At 43.1% G+C, this 18,435-nt stretch overlaps 1 protein-coding gene across 4 annotated transcripts in view; it reads left to right on the top strand.

The window, feature by feature from the left end:
• The first annotated feature begins 12,652 nt into the window (after positions 1-12,652).
• Positions 12,653-18,435, top strand: part of LOC124804745 (protein daughter of sevenless) — a 258,427-nt gene continuing 252,644 nt past the window's right edge. For 2 of the 4 annotated variants that reach the window (XM_047265044.1, XM_047265042.1), the window contains exon 1: positions 12,653-12,858. In XM_047265044.1, the coding sequence (XP_047121000.1) occupies positions 12,772-12,858 (87 nt within the window). In that variant the 5' untranslated portion in view covers positions 12,653-12,771. The remainder of the gene's footprint in view (positions 12,859-18,435) is intronic. The other 2 variants (XM_047265046.1, XM_047265045.1) reach the window with 1 other exon arrangement.

The raw sequence follows: 18,435 nt of genomic DNA, 5'->3' as shown, positions 1-18,435 counted from the left end.
AATGTGTCTTCGGTTACTACGACAGGGCCAATGCAAGCGCAAGAGAATGTCTGCCGTAGCATAATACTGCTCTCGCCAGCCTGTGTCCGTGGCGCGCTCCAGTTTCGAGTCGCCGTTCGCCTCCATGACGGTGTTTGGGAAGACGACCATCGACCTAGCGCAGGAAATACGTGGTTCACCCCTGAAGCCGACACATTTCCACTGATCGACGGTCGAATCCTAGCGGTCCCGTGCCCACTGCAACGTAATTGGCGTTATCGTTAAGTCAACATGTGAACACACAGGGATGGTCTGCTGGGGAACTTCATGTTCAACAATGTACGATGAATGGTATTCTCCGAAATACTTGTGAGTGCACTATCAATGTTCTCTTTCGGCAGAGATGCCACACATCACTATCTATCCTACTTTACAAAGCAGACAAGCAGCAGCCCCACGTTCGGTGAAGAGTCGTGGACGTACAACCGTTTAGCGCCTAGTGGTAGTTTCACTGTCATTCTACCTCTTTCCGCAGAGACTCGCGACAGTAGCACGTGAGCATTCAGCCTACTTCGCCGTTCTCGAGGTACTCGTTCACAGACTCTATGGAATAATAATCTGCCCTTGTCAAAGTCGCTTATCTCAATGTATTTTCCTATTTGCAGCCCATATCTTCACTAGGGCGATCCCCGTCCGTGGCTGCTCAGATTACATGCTTTTGTTACAATATAACGCGCCCGCAACGCCACCAGGCGACATCCAACGTCGCGATGGGCAGCGGTCATGATGTCCTGACTGATCAGTTTATCTGTGGAGACTTCACATACTCATACTCTTTCTACGCCGACAGTTACTCATTGCGCGATTTCTCTTCAAAATGCCAGGCAGCATATGGTTCTGTTCGAAAGGGAAAAATTGTAGCAACATAGAGCACAGAAGTGCCATATCTGTGAATCATATTGGGAATTATAAACACCTGGAAAAAAATGCAATGTCATCAAAGACAAGGTCACTTTACTGACAAGTGAGATGATAGGTAAGTCATCACTGTAGGAGCATATGATAAATTCAGACCGAATGAAACACGGTTGTTTGCACAGAGAATAAACGCCTGCGTTGCCCCCTGTGTGGACGGGGGGTATCAATGCCTCTGTTTGGGCACCCTTTACTGTGACACACGTCTCGCATTACGGCATTCTGCAGCACATTGTTCCTAGCGTCTTGCGCCTTTTGTTGCAAGTCAGCTAAGGTTCTTGCAGGCACTTGAGAACGTTTAAGTTCCTGTTTCATCATGTCCCACACGTGTTCATTTGACTAGAGACTTTGTGATCTTGCTGGCCAGGGCGGTTGCCGTTCACGACGAAGAGCACGAAGCGTCGCAGCAGCTGTATGTGACGTTCACTGTCCTGCTGAATATGTACATCACGTCTCTGCAGAAGACATGGCAATAGCACGGGGATAACAGCCTGTGCAACGTAGCGAGCGCTGGTTGCTTTGCCCTGCAGATACAGCAAATGTAACCGCGAGTTCAAGTTATAGCCCGTCGGCCACGAAGCCTGGGATGGGACCTGTGTGCCGTGGGCGAATGCACTCGCCAGGTCTACGTCATACACATACAGGGTGCTACAAAAAGGTACGGCCAAACTTTCAGGAAACATTCCTCACACACAAAGAAAGAAAAGATGTTATGTGGACATGTGTCCAGAAATGCTTACTTTCCATGTTAGAGCTCATTTTATTACTTCTCTTCAAATCACATTAATCATGGAATGGAAACACACAGCAACAGAACGTACCAGCGTGACTTCAAACACTTTGTTACAGGAAATGTTCAAAATGTCATCCGTTAGCGAGGATACAAGCATCCACCCTCCGTCACATGGAATCCCTGATGCGCTGATGCAGCCCTGGAGAATGGCGCATTGTATCACAGCCGTCCACAATACGAGCACGAAGAGTCTCTACATTTGGTACCGGGGCTGCGTAGACAAGAGCTTTCAAATGCCTCCATAAACGAAAGTCGAGAGGGTTGAGGTCAGGAGAGCATGGAGGCCATGGAATTGGTCCGCCTCTACCAATCCATCGGTCACCGAATCTGTTGTTCAGAAGCGTACGAATACTTCGACTGAAATGTGCAGGAGCTCCATCGTGCATGAACCACGTGTTGTGTTGTAAAGGCACATGTTCTAGCAGCACAGGTAGAGTATCCCGTATGAAATCATGATAACGTGCTCCATTGAGCGTAGGTGGAAGAACATGGGGCCGAATCAAGACATCACCAACAATGCCTGCCCAAACGTTCACAGAAAATCTGTGTTGATGACGTGATTGCACAATTGTGTGCGGATTCTCATCAGCCCACACATGTTGATTGTGAAAATTCACAATTTGATCACGTTGGAATGAAGCCTCATCCGTAAAGAGAACATTTGCACTGAAATGAGCATTGACACATTGTTGGATGAACCATTCGCAGAGGTGTACCCGTGGAGGCCAATCAGCTGCTGACAGTGCCTGCACACGCTGTACATGGCACGGAAACAACTGGTTCTCCCGTAGCAGTCTCCATACAGTGACGTGGTCAACGTTACCTTGTACAGCAGCAACTTCTCTGACGTTGACATTAGTGTTATCGTCAACTGCACGAAGAATTGCCTTGTCCATTACACGTGTCGTCGTCGTTCTAGGCCTTCCCCAGTCGCGAGTCATAGGCTGGAATGTTCCGTGCTCCTTAAGACGCCGATTAATTGCTTCGAACGTCTTCCTGTCGGGACACCTTCGTTCTGGAAATCTGTCCCGATACAAACGTACCGCGCCACGGCTATTGCCCCGTGCTAATCCATACATCAAATGGGCATCTGCCAACTCCGCATTTGTAAACATTGCACTGACTGCAAAACCACGTTCGTGATGAACACTAATCTGTTGATGCTACATACTGATGTGCTTGATGCTAGTACTGTAGAGCAGTGAGTCGCATGTCAACACAAGCACCGAAGTCAACATTACCTTCCTTTAATCGGTGCATCGAGGAAGTACAGTACATACTGACGAAACTAAAATGAGCTCTAACATGGAAATTAAGCGTTTCCGGACACATGTCCACATAACATCTTTTCTTTATTTGTGTGTGAGGAATGCTTCCTGAAAGCTTGGCCGTACTTTTTTGTAACACCCTGTATACATCCACACTAGCGTAATGACAGAACCTACTTTCATCATTGTAGACGACGGAGGTGGTGTCAGCGGTAGCTTGGCCAGAGGCGTATGTGGTATTATTCCTTCTGCAAACAGACGGTTCCCAATGGTCTCTAATGACACAGCAGGTGCAACATGTGGCCCGATTTCGTTCATGGATGATGATCGGTCAGCCACCGCTTCTTGCACAGTTCGTCCATCTTGGCGTGCATCTGTACTACACGGACGTCCAGGACCTGGTCTACAGGCGTGACAATATTCTATAGACCACCGTTGAAAGCAGCGACTCTCCACCGATACACTACGGCCAACATAACGTGCAGCAATCCTTCAGTATGTCTATCCAACTCTCCGCAGGCCAACAATGTGATCCCGTTCCAATTGCTGAAGCTGCTCAACAAGAGCACGTACTTGCTGTTTGATCATGGTTGTACCATAGAATGAATGTTGCAAATACTAATCACCTCTAAACTCAACACAGATACTGCCTGCAGAATCAAAACACAGCGGCATCTGATCGCCGATGATCGTGACCAATGAATAACTGACACTAAATCTATCTACTCCGCGAATCACATTTAAGTGCCTGGCAGAGCGTTCACAAACAACCTTCACAATTCTCTATTATACCAGTTTCGTATAGCGCGCAGAAAGAACAGACACCTATATCTTTCCGTACGAGTTCTGGTTCAAATGGCTCTGAGCACTATGGGACTCAACTGCTGAGGTCATTAGTCCCCTAGAACTGAGAACTAGTTAATCCTAACTAACCTAAGGACATCACAAACATCCATGCCCGAGGCAGGATTCGAACCTGCGACCGTAGAGGGTCTTGCGGTTCCAGACTGCAGCGCCTTTAACCGCACGGCCACTTCGGCCGGCGTACGAGTTCTGATTTCCCTTATTTTATCATGGTGATCGTTTCTCCCTATGTAGGTCGGAGTCAACAAAATATTCTCGCATTCGGAAGAGAAAGTTGGTGATTGGAATTTCGTGAGAAGATTCCTCCGCAACGAAAAAAAGTCTGTTTTAATGATGTCCATCCCAAATCCTGTATCATTTCACTGACACTCTCGCGCTATTTCGCGATGATACAAAACGTGCTGCCCTTCTTTGAACTTTTTCGACGTACTCCGTCACTCCTATCTGGTAAGGATCCCACTCCGCGCGGCAGTATTCTAAAAGTGGACGGACAAGCGTAGTCTTCTTAGTACATCTGTTAATTTTCTATGTGTCATGCCAGTGAAACGCAGTCCTTGGTTGGCCTGCGCCACAACGTTTTCTATGTGTTCCTCCCAGTTTAATTGTTCGTAATTGTAATTACTAGGTATTTAGTTTAATTTACGGCCTTTAGATTTGACTGATTTATAGTGTAACCGAAGTAACCGATTCCTTTAGCACTCATATAGATGACAGCACACTTTTCAATATTTAAGGTCAACTGCCATACGGGTATCTTTTCTAAATCGTTTTGCAATTTGGTTTGATCCTCTGATCACTTTACAAGACGATAAACGACAGCGTCGTCTGCAAACAACCTAAGACAGCTGCTCATATTGTCTCCCATATACTTTATATGGATAAGGAACAGCAAAGGGCCTATATCACTACCTTGGGGAACGCCAGAAATCACTACTGTTTTACTCTATGACTACGAACTGTGATCTCTCTGACAGAAAATCACGAATGCAGTCACGTAACTCAGACGATATTCCATAAGCACGCAATTTCACTACAAGCCACTTGTGTGGTACAGTGTCGAAAGCCTTCCAGAAATCAAGAAATACGAAATTAATTTGAGATCCCTTGACGATAGCACTCAACAGTTCATGCGAGTAAAGAGCTAGTTGCGTTTCAAAAGAACGAGGTTTTCTAAATCCGTGTTACTGTGTGTCAATAGACCGTTTTCTTCGGGGGATGTACATAATATACTCTGGTGCCACTCAATACAGTCCTTGAGGGTTACACTTTCTCCCCGGCAGCGCATGCTGTGTTACGATATTCCTCCGGAGGCGGCCATCTCGTGTATGTTTAACGGAGGACTTTTAATGTTTTTGATATGGACTTCCTCAGTTATCTTTAGCATAATTATCTCAACCGAATATCCACGGTTCGGTCTTCTGTTAATCGTTGTTCCATTTTATGTGTCCAGAAGACCAAATCCTCCTCAGCTACGTTTGTTTAAGCTGGATGATACTGAGACAGAATTGATGGATTCGCTACAGTAATAACGCTGCGAACAGTACCAAACCGAAAACATAGATAAAAGGGAAATGAAATGCCCAACGAACAGGCATTTCTCTGTCAGATTTTATGACTCTTTAAATAATTAATTTCGACCTTTTTGTTATTTGGGATAGAATGAATGAGCAGCCTTGTCTCAATCAACGCTTCCAGGTCTCACCGTATGTAGCTCGATTTTCATTATTGCGCAGAAGGTAACCGAGGCTTATACGACAAATTAAGTTGGGTTACAGGAACGACTTAAAACACGAACGATAACTCTGATGATTACCGTTCCGCCACAGAGATGCCTCAGCTTGTCTCAGGCTCGCATTTTTGTTAAAATTGTTTGTCTAAAATATTTTATAAAAGACAATTTACTAAATCTTTGACGATATAGAAGGATACTTTTACTGTATCTTCAGTTAAAGAGTAGTCCCAGCGTTTATAAAAGATTTGTCAATGAACTTAACATTGTAAGAAGTGCCTAACTGCGCAGTTCGAAGTTTATGGAGAAAAGACTTACTGGAAAGTCACAGTCCCAGACCGTCGGCCATAGTATGAAGTTATTGATGTTTTCAGTCCGAAGACTGGTTTGATTGAGCTCTCCGTGACAGTCTACTCTGAGCGAGCGTTTAATATCAGCAGGAATACTGGAACCTAAATCCATTCCAAGCTGCTTACTGTAGTCAAGCCGTTGTCTACCTGTAACATTTTTACCTCCCCCCCCCCCCCCCTCCCTCCGCCCCGCGCATTCTCATATGTACTAACCTCCAATACCTCCATTTGTTGTTGCTGTTGTTGTCTTCAGTCCAGAGACTGGTTTGATGCACCTCTCCATGCTTCTCTATCCTGTGCAAGCTTCTTCATTTCCCAGTACCTACTGCAGCCTACATCCTACTGAATCTGTTTAGTGCATTCATCTCTTGGTCTCCCTCTACGATTTTTACCCTCCACACTGCCATCCAATACCAAATTGGTGATCCCTTGATGCCTCAGAAGATGTCCTACCAACCGAACCCTTCTTCTAGTCGAGTTGTGCCACAAATTTCTCTTCTCTCCGATTCTATTCAATACCTCGTCATAAGTCATGTGATCTACCCATCTAGTCTTCAGCATTCTCCTGTAGCACCACATTTCGAATGCTTCTATTCTCTCCTGTCCAAACCATTTATCGTCCATGTTTAACTTCCATAACCATTGCTTCCCTTTCATACCCCTCGACTCTTAGAACTGCCATCTGGTTTCTGTACAAATTGTAAATAGCTTTTCGCTCCCTGTATTTTAGCCCTGCCAACTTCAGAATTCGAAAGAGAGTATTCCAGTCAACTTTGTCAAAAGCTTTCTCTAAGTCTACAAATGCTAGAAACGTAGGTTTGCCTTTCCTTAATCTTTCTTCTAAGATAAGTCGTAGGGTCAGTGTTACCTCACGTGTTCCAGTATCTCTACGGAATCCAAACTGATCTTCCCCGAGGTCGGCTTCTATCAGTTTTTCAATTCATCTGTAAAGAATTTGCATTAGTATTTTGCAGCCGTGACTTATTAAACTGCTAGTTCGGTAATTTTCGGACCTGTCAACACCTGCTTTCTTTGGGATTGGAATTATTATATTCTTCTTGAAGTTTGAGGGTATTTCGCCTGTCTCATACATCTTGCTCACCAGATGGTAGAATTTTGTCTTCGATGTTAACGAAGTTCTCTCTTTCAGTCGTTCAGAATCTCTTTCTTTGCTATTGCAAAATCTTCATTTTTTATCTTCTCTCTACTTTTGCTTCCGTCAGTCCCCCCCCCCCCTCCCCAAGTACCTAATCTTGTTTACTGCATCAACTCATTTCCTAAACAAATTCCCCTCAGCATCGCCTGATTCTGTTCGAATACGGCGCCATTGTCCTTGTTTTACTATTACTCATGTTCATCTTAAAATCTGTTTTTCAAGACACTATCCATTCCTCTCAACTGATCTTCCAAGTCCTCTTCCGTATCAGACAATTATTGGGTTGGTGCGAACGTTAGTAGCGTTCTTCTATAAGTTTAGTGAACACAATACACCTAACATAGACCTTAGTCATCAATACTGTACTGTATTCTCCTCCACTATTTCCGACGGTCTACGAAAGCTTGGGTAAACTTTCGATTCCGTGACTGTAGAAATCACATGGTTTGGAGACGAAAAACTCGTCGAGCCATGTTCGGAGCGCGTTTTCAACCATAAATGAAGTTCTATGAACGTTGTTCGATAGAGAACGGAGAAGGTGAAAATATGAGGGTGCAAGTTAAGGCGTATAAGGTGGGTGCGGAATGACTTCCACACCCAAACAAACGTACAGAGTTTTTTTTTTTTGTCATTCTAGCAGAATGCAGGCGGATGTTACCGTAGAGTAACATTACTTCACGCAGTCTTCCTGGTCGTTGTTCATTGGCTGCGTCTGCAAGACGTCTAAGCTGTTGACAATAAATGTCAGCAGTGATGGTTACAGCGCCACTAAGCTATCCTTAGTACAACACACCGTTGCTATTCCACCAGTAGCATAACATTATCTTTTGTGGCTGTGCACAGGGTGTTGCTGCTTTGTTTGCGCTTGATCATTCCTTTCTTTTCCTTACGTTAGCATGAAGACACCGTTTCTCGTCACCAGCGACGATACAGGATACGAATGGTCGCTGTTGTTCAAGAGCCAATTGATGACGGTAAACAGAGATGCACATACGTCCACCCGCTGATTCATGGTATTTTAGCTTAGAGCATGCAGTATCCATAAATCAGATTTTGAAACTCCATTGCATGCGAATGTCGCTCTGTGGTGGAATGATCACATTAACGCACGGCTTTCCGGGAGGGAAGGAGCGCCTGGTCCCCGGCACGAATCCGCCCGGCGGATTTGTGTCGAGGTCCGGTGAACCGGCCAGTCTGTAGATGGTTTTTAGGCGGTTTTCCATCTGCCTCGGCGAATGCGGGCTGGTTCCCCCTACTCCGCCTCGGCTACACTATGTCGGCGATTGCTGCGCAAACAAGTTCTCCACGTACGCGTACACCACCATTTCTCTACCACGCAAACATAGGGGTTACACTCGTCTGGCGTGAAGAGGACTGTGGTAGTCGTCGTGGGGTTGTGGACCACGCGGGGACGGAGCCTCTCCGTCGTTTCTGAGTCCCCGGTTAACATACAATACAATACAACAAGAGGCATAAGCTACAATCCCGTCTCACACCTTTCTGAACTACCCGTACAGCCTCCCCTTGATGTCGATCGACTCATGATTGCCATCCGTTTTCTGTACGAGTTATGTATACTTTTCGTTCCCTGTACAGTTCTTGTTCTTTATCCCTGCTATCTTGAGAACTTGAAAGAATGTATTCCAGTCAACGTAGTCAACAGCTGTCTAAATCTATAAACAATTTACACGTAGTTTCGCCTTTACTCTCACTTCACTTTGAAAGCAAATTGCCTCGCGTGTTGGTACATTCCTCTGGAACCAAAACTGAAGTTTCCATTTCTCTGTAAATAACTCGTGCTATTATTAGCAAACATGGCTTTGGAAATTATATCCAATTAATTCACTTACGGATAGGTACGCTCATTAACGCTTTGTGTAAAGTACATGACGGAATAGCTCCTATTGTGTTGGACGCCGTTAACAGGGTTTATGGTGCGTACTCCGATGGCAATAAGGAGAGAAGCTTAGACTTGTGCTTAAATCGAATGAGAAAATACCTAAGAAGTATTCAGTGCGTACGAATCGGTAGATTTCCATCGTTAATTCAATTAGCGGAATCGACGTCAAGCGTGTTTGCCGTGCCGCTTGGATTCTAAGTACTTAAATATTTCGAGTTTCCCCTTCTTCGGCGACAGTTAAGCTTCTTTTAGGGACTGGAACACTTGTGCATCAACCTTTTGAATGTTTTGTAATAACGCAAGCTTTTATCAGCGGCGAAACACTCCTCGTTTTATTTTTAATACACACATATTTTTTTGGTTTGACGAGCAGGTAGTGAGATTAGAAAAAGATTGCATAGTTTTGTCCCAAACGGTAACGCTACAGTAAACGTGCGGATCTAACTGAAAAGGACGTACCCTTCTTCTTGTAATACAAAGGGTCAAAAGACAAGTGATGCCCCAGGCCTCGCATCTCCAGTAACTATACAACAAGAAGTACCGTACTGTAATTTGTCCCATATACAACGATATGAACAAGAATGGTGGAACTAACGAGATCTGAGAGGAACAAAACGAACTAGCAAGGATTACGCACGATAAACTGTTTCTGTGGTCTACATCAGTGACTTAAGGCCCAGGAAACTAGAGTTTATCAGACTATGTGACACACGATCTACGCTGAGATCTCTTCTGTCACCACTATACAGGGTGTTTCAGAAGTGATCGTCAATATTCAGGGATATGACTGGAATGATAATCCGAAACAAGGGGTTAAAGTAAGCATGGGCTCCAAAACGCTTCCCTTAAGAGCTATGAGCACTTGTTCATCTTCGCTACTTTGAAACACAACTCTTCTAATGAACAAGTGCTCATCACTTAAGTTGTGAATTTTAGAACACATGTTTACTGGACATTTTTGTCTTGTTTAGGTCCATACTACCACTTCCCAAAATATGTAGAAAAGCAAAGAGCTTGCAGTAAAAGATTTGTTTCATAGTAGCGAAGATCATGAATTGCTCATAGCTCTGTAAATTATGCGTTTTAGAGCCCTTCTTTACTTTAACCCTTTGTTTCGAATGCGGAACTGTCATGCAATCGATTTACATCATGCAATTAGTTACATGATAAATACATGTCTCATGACAGTATTTTGCTCCTTTCTACTGCTCTAAACTTTTTTTTTTTTTTTTTTCCTTCAGTGTATGTCAGTGCGACTGGGGAACGTAACTACCAAAGTAATGAATGTTCATGCGCTTTATGACAATGATCATTCCGTTGCAACGCTATTAGCCGACACTTGACACGTTACACATTACCTTTAAATTTCTTTTATTTGGACTATCTATCGCTAACAGAAGTTCTGATCTAACACGTTCGCCAGAAACAGCGGGATGTGGTACGCTTACTCGTAGCACCTCAACTAAATACTGTTTACATTAAGAAGTAGCCGAACGACATTATTTTGTAGGCTTTTTTTCCGGCGATCGCTCGCTTCACTGAAACAGCTGGAAAGTGCGATCGCCAAAAGAAACAAAAATTTCAAACCAGTCGTTGTTTTCCCTCCCACTCAACTTTCAACGGCAGCCAATCTATAAACAACACGTCACTTTCGCAGATAACATTAGCTTCATTTTATATACCGGTATAAATAACACTCGGGACACACTCGTTTGAGGGGACACAGTTCACTTATTTGAACAAATCTTTAACAGTATGTGTAACCTCGGAATCTATTCCCCTTAAGGAAGAATCCCTGGAATATTACGTAAACACTTATGTTTGTATGCCAGAGCGACGTTGGAAGTTTTGATAGTTGACATGTTCTTCGGAACGAAACATTACATTACTGCATAAACAATGATACTGGCAGCACGGAATCACTAACACTACAAATATTCCAAATTATGTTTCACTTCTCCTAAGCACAAAATCAACTGAAAAAAATGTTACAAACATTTATGAATACTTCTGCTAGGTGTGATGATTTTTATTCCCCGCACAACAGCACCAATAAGACTATCAATTAGCACTTATCGTAGAATTATGGAGTAGTAACACAACTTACTTTCATTGTCAAATTTCCATTTCAGCGACTATCAGTAAAATATGAACATCAGCTGTACCTTAGATTTGCGGCTATGACAATGCGATCAATACAGAAAAGTTCTCACAAACATGGAATGCTTAACGATTCACTGTAATTGTAATGTTGCTTAAAGAGGGCAGAAAACATTACATGTAGCAGAATCAGTCCAGCAAATAGCCGAGAAGTTACGATACCATGTATTTAAATGAAAAATTTATACAGTTCAGCCAATGTCATGTTCACGCGTTCTTTTCGAAAACACAATGAAATAATGAATCTTAATGTCCCGTTGGAAAAACATAGTTTACGAATGTTACACCAAAAGTTTACCAATTTCGCATATATACCTACTACTAAGTGAAACACTAATCCATTTTCTCTTGGATGCAATATTATGTTTAATAAGATAGTGATGCGGGCATCGCGCGTCACAAGCGCACCAAAACATCAAACAAACACTGGTAACTTATAAAATGCGAAACTATGCAGATGGGTTCGTGGAAGACAACCCCAACTTGAAACATCTGAATCTCACGCGTACGGAAATACGACAGCTAAATAATATTGCAGAAGGTATATATCAAAATTGTTCTTGACTAATTCAACAGAATAACAAGGATGTGTGTTACCAAGGTTACTTACCAAATACACGGTGGCTTGACGGGTGAAGTATTTGAAGATTCTGCACCTTCTTTGGATTCAAGGGATGTAAATTCCCGTTCGTGCACTGAGATTTCTTCCGATAGAAGTTCCACAGATGCTTCGTCTTTTCCTACATTTTCACTACTAACAGAAGCCGCACTGACATTTCTGAGTTTTGCACTAGAGTTGTCGGCACGAGTCTCCCCACGATTTGTTCCACATCGTATACACTTCGTACGTTCGGTGGGATTTATCAGGGTGCACCGTTCACAGTGCCACTGAAGAACAGAAGCAATGGAGCCCATTCTCTCAGAATCATGGCTATTTTCCCGTTAAATACCATTCGATGCGCAAATATTTTCTGACAGCTGATCCACCATATTGACGCAATTGTTGCAGAATTATAATTGTAAACAAATCTTGGATTGGTTGACGTCTAGATGTTCAACCAATCATAAAGGATTACTGAATCCTTTTGGTCTTACGTTGGCATTGATGTTGTATTTATCTTTACTGCTTTGATTTGGTGGTACCAAACATTTTGGTTGATGGCGCTAGAATAGCAGTGTTGCAGATTAGCCAACATCTTAGCTTCAACATTAGGAATGCTGCAATATTTCGACTCATAAAACAGTTTTCCACAACTCTTCAACGCAAAACGAACACGACGTTAAAAATATCAAAACCTGGACGTCCAAAATGCCTTCTTGCTCTTTTCAGCTGACATTGTAGCCTAAGTTTCATTTTTCGATGTTGGCTGCGCCCGGTCTACGACGCCCGTCAGGCATATGTCGTTGGCGATGCGCCATACCATCTAGCGGTCAAACTGAGAACTACATCTGTGCAGACAAGGGGGAAAGCAACAGCATGAAGATTCTCAGATGCACGAGTCATAGCGAAGGCGACGTAGAAGCTAAGATGTGTTTGTGGTGATGCGATGACAGTGATACAATTTGTATACATCTGTATTCTGGTTTTGTTTTATTCATGACAGATATGTCAAGTAATAGCCTCGAAATTGTTCATGAAGGTTGGCTAATCAAGTCTCCACCGACAAAGCCTATTTGGAGAGCGGTGAGTTTTTGTTTTTCTTGTCTTTGGACGTGATTATATATTTCGTTAATAAATCGTACTTCTGATGGGCACAAGTGTTTAATGAGAATCATCCTATTCATAAGCACTCTGTCCATTTACTGTTAACAGCTATGCTCCACCAATGTGTGTTACTGAAAAGTAAAAGTTGTAGTTTGTGACTTACTACTACTGTAGTGAGGCTAGTGTTCTGGACATTACTGTTGTGTAAAGTTTACTCGTTTATCGTAGTTTGACAGTTTTATCGCTGTGGATATTACACTTTAACTTCTTCGCATAGCAGCTGTCGGGCGAGAAGTAAAGAAGTTATCTCCGTATTACATTCTCCAATATTTTTTTGTTGTTGTTTACAGTTTTGGTGTAGTTGCCTTCCTCGCTCTTGTGAGCAGTTGGAAGTAGTATTGTGATCAAATAACTCACTGTATTGAAAGTTAACTGATGGAAATGTTGAAACTGTATCGAGCAAGGCTTCTGAATGACTGTATGTTTCCACAATGCGTACGCACATCACATTACTGACAGAGCCAATAAGTATAGCTATAGATGTCTGCTAGCAGCCTAGTATTTTCGTGTTTGGGGACAAGTATTGACCATTATACTTGTCATAGTTGACAAGTTGTTGTTATGCATAATTCATTGCAGTTAAAAAAACTTGGTGAATTACTCTCATCAGTATCCGTAACGCTAGGTTCATAAATTTTCGGACAAATTTATTACAATGACTGTGCCGCAAAAATCTTTATTTAACGAGATTTTCGAAACTAGCAATATCTCTGTGTGTGTGTGTGTGTGTGTGTGTGTGTGTGTGTGTTCAATATGTTAAATTTAATATTTTTTTTTCGCGAAACTTTAAATCTCGTTAGCTTTAATTTAGACAAACTATATCAACACGTTGTTAACCAGGCTGTGTTGTGTCTACAGCCTTGATAGTGTCTAGTACTTTGACAGTTCTGCAAGTAAATACTGTGGAACACAAGTAGTATACTTTGTTTGCCTTTCTTTTTCTGCAACTGTGTCGTTAACTCTAGCTTCTTGCGTTGCCTACTGTAGTCACTGCATTTACTTTCTATGCGCTAGTTCTGTCAGGAGTTCTCCAAAAGCCAAGCATTACTCTCTGCATTGTATACATGGTAGTTCTTTGTTGTTTTGTACGCGGGCGTTTATGCTAAAGTAAAATTGTTAGTTAGGTTCGATAGCATACATGTCAGTTCTCCGGTTATTTAAAGTGAATACATGTTAATCCATTTAGCACGCACAGTTCAGAAGTAGGCCTACATCAGTGGAAGTATTGTAACTTATACGTCCAAGTGATTCTTGATGTTTGAAAAACCGCATACCCCGTTCCTTTTATTGTAACATTCATTTGGCAGTATCAGATACAGAGCAGCTTCTAACGAACAGGCCCAGCAGCCATGTGGAAAAAGACTAGAAATGTCCATAATTTTTTGGTGTGTGTTTTTCTGGCTAGACATGCCCATAATTTTTTCGTGAGTATTTTTCTGGCAGCTGCATAATATGCTCAGATCTATACCGAATCCGCATCCTGCGTACGTTTGTGTTGCTGCCCGTGGTAGATCTGCTGTAAGACTACAGTGAAAACACTCTGATGTAGTATTCTAAGCATTATTTTCTGTCAGCTTGTGAATTTTATTTGCTCATCAGATTATTTTTGTAGGTTAAGAAACGTATTTGTCGAAGTAATTGACTGTGAGTCTAGAGATTTAAGTGGATTATTTTTCGCTCAAATGCGATTCTATACCGGTTTTTCTCTGAGCTTATATACCTTTTAGATAGTGTTATAAGGTATTCTCTTCAGTCAGAATTTAGTCACATCGGCGTTTGTGCAGCTGAACAAGTCCTCGTCACCTATTTACATTTCTCTTCATTTTTACTTCTTAAATAGGCCTTGGAACAACAGAATCTCAGTGTATTGCCATCATAAATTTTTGTTTTTTCTAGGTTTAATTTGGCTGAAACAAATTCGAAAATTTCTTTTGTCATTTGTTTTACACTGTGCTAGTGACTAATTTGTAATCAGTCATTACAAACTGTTGCTAATGAATTTTTGAGCTTTTAATCTGGAAATATTTCGTAACAACCGCACAGGCAGTTATTAAAACTTCACACATTTCTCGAATTCGTAGGCAATGTGTGTATAACAACACACTTGCCATTTCTCGTTTACTTTTGTGACCGGGAGGATCGCGGGTCTAATGTACGGTTTCCCCTCGTGTTTCATTCTTTCATATTTTCAGTGGTTCACGAAATTAATCCCGGCAAGGACGGCGATAAATCGTCGCACGAAATCATGTCAGCTCCTTCCCTGAACCTCGCAATTGGCGCTTGGAATGCGACGTAGCTATTCCGGTAGTCTTAGTTTAGTCTCGTGAGGATTCTAAAAAAGTTTTAATGCAGTATCGTATGTAATTTTCAGCAGCCTAGTGCGCATAGAGGTATTGTCCTACCATGTACTTTCGTCATATATGCTGTAAAAAGGCGAAAGGATATGCGTGTGATACTCAACCGCCAATGTTTCGAGGAAGTTAGTGCCACTGAAGCAAGCGTCCCTACGCCGGCGAGAGCAGAGGCGAGCAGATAAGGGCATCAAGGCTGTTGACGGGCTGCCTCGGGATCACAAAAGCCCACCGCTGAAGCTGACGGAGTGGCTGATCGCCCCCTCCTTTTCTTCTTCGCATCCCTCCCACCCTTCGCCTGTGGAATCCGCAGAGCTCGCTACTGCCACGGTGAACAGGAGCGATAAACTCGGCCAGCTGGCGAACTCACGAGGAATGACGTGGGAGGAGAAGTGCCCCTATCTGCAATTGTATTTATAGTATGTGGACTCCCCTGCACATTAGCCCACAGGCCATTGGCAGCGTTGGAATTCCGCTGACGCCGCACAGATTCCGTTGTCGTTTGCTATTGAAGTTAAAGCTACGTTAGCCTGTCAGAGTTGCAGTCGGAGTACATGTCAGTTGTAGCTGCACGCGAAAGTGGAGAAAAGTGCTTGGTCTGGCAGTGCATCACTGTTGGTAATAACAGGCACTAATGTTTTGGACTTATTTCCCATTTAGCTCAATGCAAGTTATCGAACGTTATCCACGTGGGGACCTACCCCTAAATGCGGTTCAGAAAAGTTAGCCAAAGATGGTGCTAAATCGGTGAACGGAGTGCATGATCCAACAATTCTTACTTCTCATTTATTTTATTATTGCCATAACGCTTTCTTTGCCCTATGAATCATTTTCTTCCCTCAGTGAGAGTCCTTTTTACGTGTATTTGCAACGGTTTGTTTAGAAGAGCTGAGTAGTATTTTGAGCCTTTCTCATACCACACAGGCCATAAACTTTTTTCGCCTTAAGAAATTTTGATGTTTGCAATTTCCGCTCAATCTCTCGATTACCGTTTCTCCTGGCGGGAAGCGTTGAACCAGCATCTGATCCAAAGCGCCAACTCGGTACACAAAATCAGTTGGATTCATTTTAAATCGGTCAGAAATCTAAGCAAAATTTGTATTTTCATTTGCTGTCCATCAGTAGCTGCACCAAACTTGTGCAAAGCTGTATCGTATTCCTGTATCACATTTAATCCTTCCTGTTAAATGCAACAAACACTTCTTTTTTTAAATATGCATGTTTAATTGCCGATTGTAAAATATCACATGGAGTGAGCATTGGGGTGCCACACTCCTGCGCGCTGCAGAAATTTGTGATGGATCGCGGAGCTCTTCTTTGAATCTTCATAATACATTCCGTTACAACATTTCGTTAAGACTCCCAGACCAATGAACAATAATAAAGACATTGGCTTAACTGTGCCAAGTCATGTTATATATGTTTATGAAGATTTGATGAAGAAAAGTGTTGAATTCACCCTACTGTAAGAACGTTTTGTCCTGCGGTGTCACTTTCCGAAGAGTGTGACACAGTTGCTGCCTCAGCATGGCCTATATGCGAGCAAATACGTAGGTTTCTGGGTCACTGACTGGCCAGTGCACACAACGAAGAGTACGGTGCGTCGGAGCAACCATAAGAAGCTCATCCTGCTCCAGTAGCACAATTCCTACTTGTAAAAAGAATTGCGCCTGCGCAGGCCTAGCATCGTGCGAATGTACTGGACAGAGTCGTCACCCCCCCCCCCCCCACCCCAATCGCCAAAGACGAGGGAGTTATTTATGATGCCTCCCCTGCCCCCCACCCTTTCCACCTCACACACACACACACACACACACACACACACACACACACACACACACACTCCAGTCGACTCTTTAAAGACCTAAAAGAGACGGAGACGCCAGTGTTCTGGTGCAAGTGGTACTGTCTCCAAGACGCATAGTTTGGGCCGGGCGCCGGAGAAGATTCTCCCGAATGGCCTTAACTGACCGTTAAGGTGCTACATGTACCAGATCTTTTCCGGGCGCTGTTCGGGCTGCCACCACCGAACATTCATTACGTCTCTCTTCATCTGTACCACGTAGGCGCCCAGAAGGTCGTTTACTCTGGGAGTATTTCGAAGAAAATTGCTGAAGGCATGCACTACTATCTGTTGATAGGTCCATCCACATTCTCACAGGCATTCAGTGATTGTCTGTTCAAGTGGGAGTACTTAACTGGCCGGGCTACGATTGTACCATAGTGCAGCATGGCTGTTGCCTCATTCATTCACATCGGAAGGAAGTGCTACACATACGGAGACGAGCGATTTCCGAGATTACGTCTGGATAGTACACCTGGCCATTCAGTTCCCCTCTGAGCACTATGGGACTTAACATGTATGGTCATCAGTCCCCTAGAACTTAGAACTACTTAAACCTAACTAACCTAATGACATCACACAACACTCAGCCATCACGAGGCAGAGAAAATCCCTGACCCCGCCGGGTCATTCAGTTGGCCAGCAGGCACATAAAAATATCTCAATGACGCTAACAGCAAACTAAACAGTTCAAACGCCGTGTATGACACCTTATTTCAGCCTAGGCTTTTGTCATTCGCTCACTCGTACTTATTTTTGGGTTACATCGACCTCAGTTTTATCAGACAACGAAGAGAATTTATGAATTAAGATTTACTTCATAATTTCTGTCTGATTCAGGTCAAGCAAAGAATGTTCTCTCTGGAACGGCTGACGCTAACAGAAGCAACACTGGTTGTTCGAATGTGTGCTTTTCCTACTGCGGAGGTGAAATGTAGAAGGAAAATGTGAGTTTAGCGTGCAGTCGACGACAAGTCGTCAGAGACGGAGCGCAACTTCAGACTGAAAAAATAAGGATGTTGGCCACGTCGAAAGTAAAGTTCTATGTACTGACTTGGCAGAAAATCCTAAGAAATTTTGGTCTTGTGTCAAAGCGGTAGGTGGATCAAATCAAAACAGAATGTCTAGACACTCTGTGACCAAAATGGTACTGAAACAGAGGATGACAGACTAAAAGCCGAAATACTAAATGTCTTTTTCCAAAGCTGTTTCACAGAGGAAGACTGCACTGTAGTTCCTTCTCTACATTGTCGCACAGATGACAAAATGGTAGATATCGAAATAGACGACATAGGGATAGAG

This window comes from Schistocerca piceifrons, chromosome 7 (genome assembly GCF_021461385.2).
Source record: "Schistocerca piceifrons isolate TAMUIC-IGC-003096 chromosome 7, iqSchPice1.1, whole genome shotgun sequence".
In the NCBI taxonomy this organism is placed as follows: Eukaryota; Metazoa; Arthropoda; class Insecta; order Orthoptera; family Acrididae; genus Schistocerca; species Schistocerca piceifrons.
The sequence above is the reverse complement of the archived record's forward strand: the minus strand, read 5'-3'. Positions and strand labels throughout refer to the sequence as shown.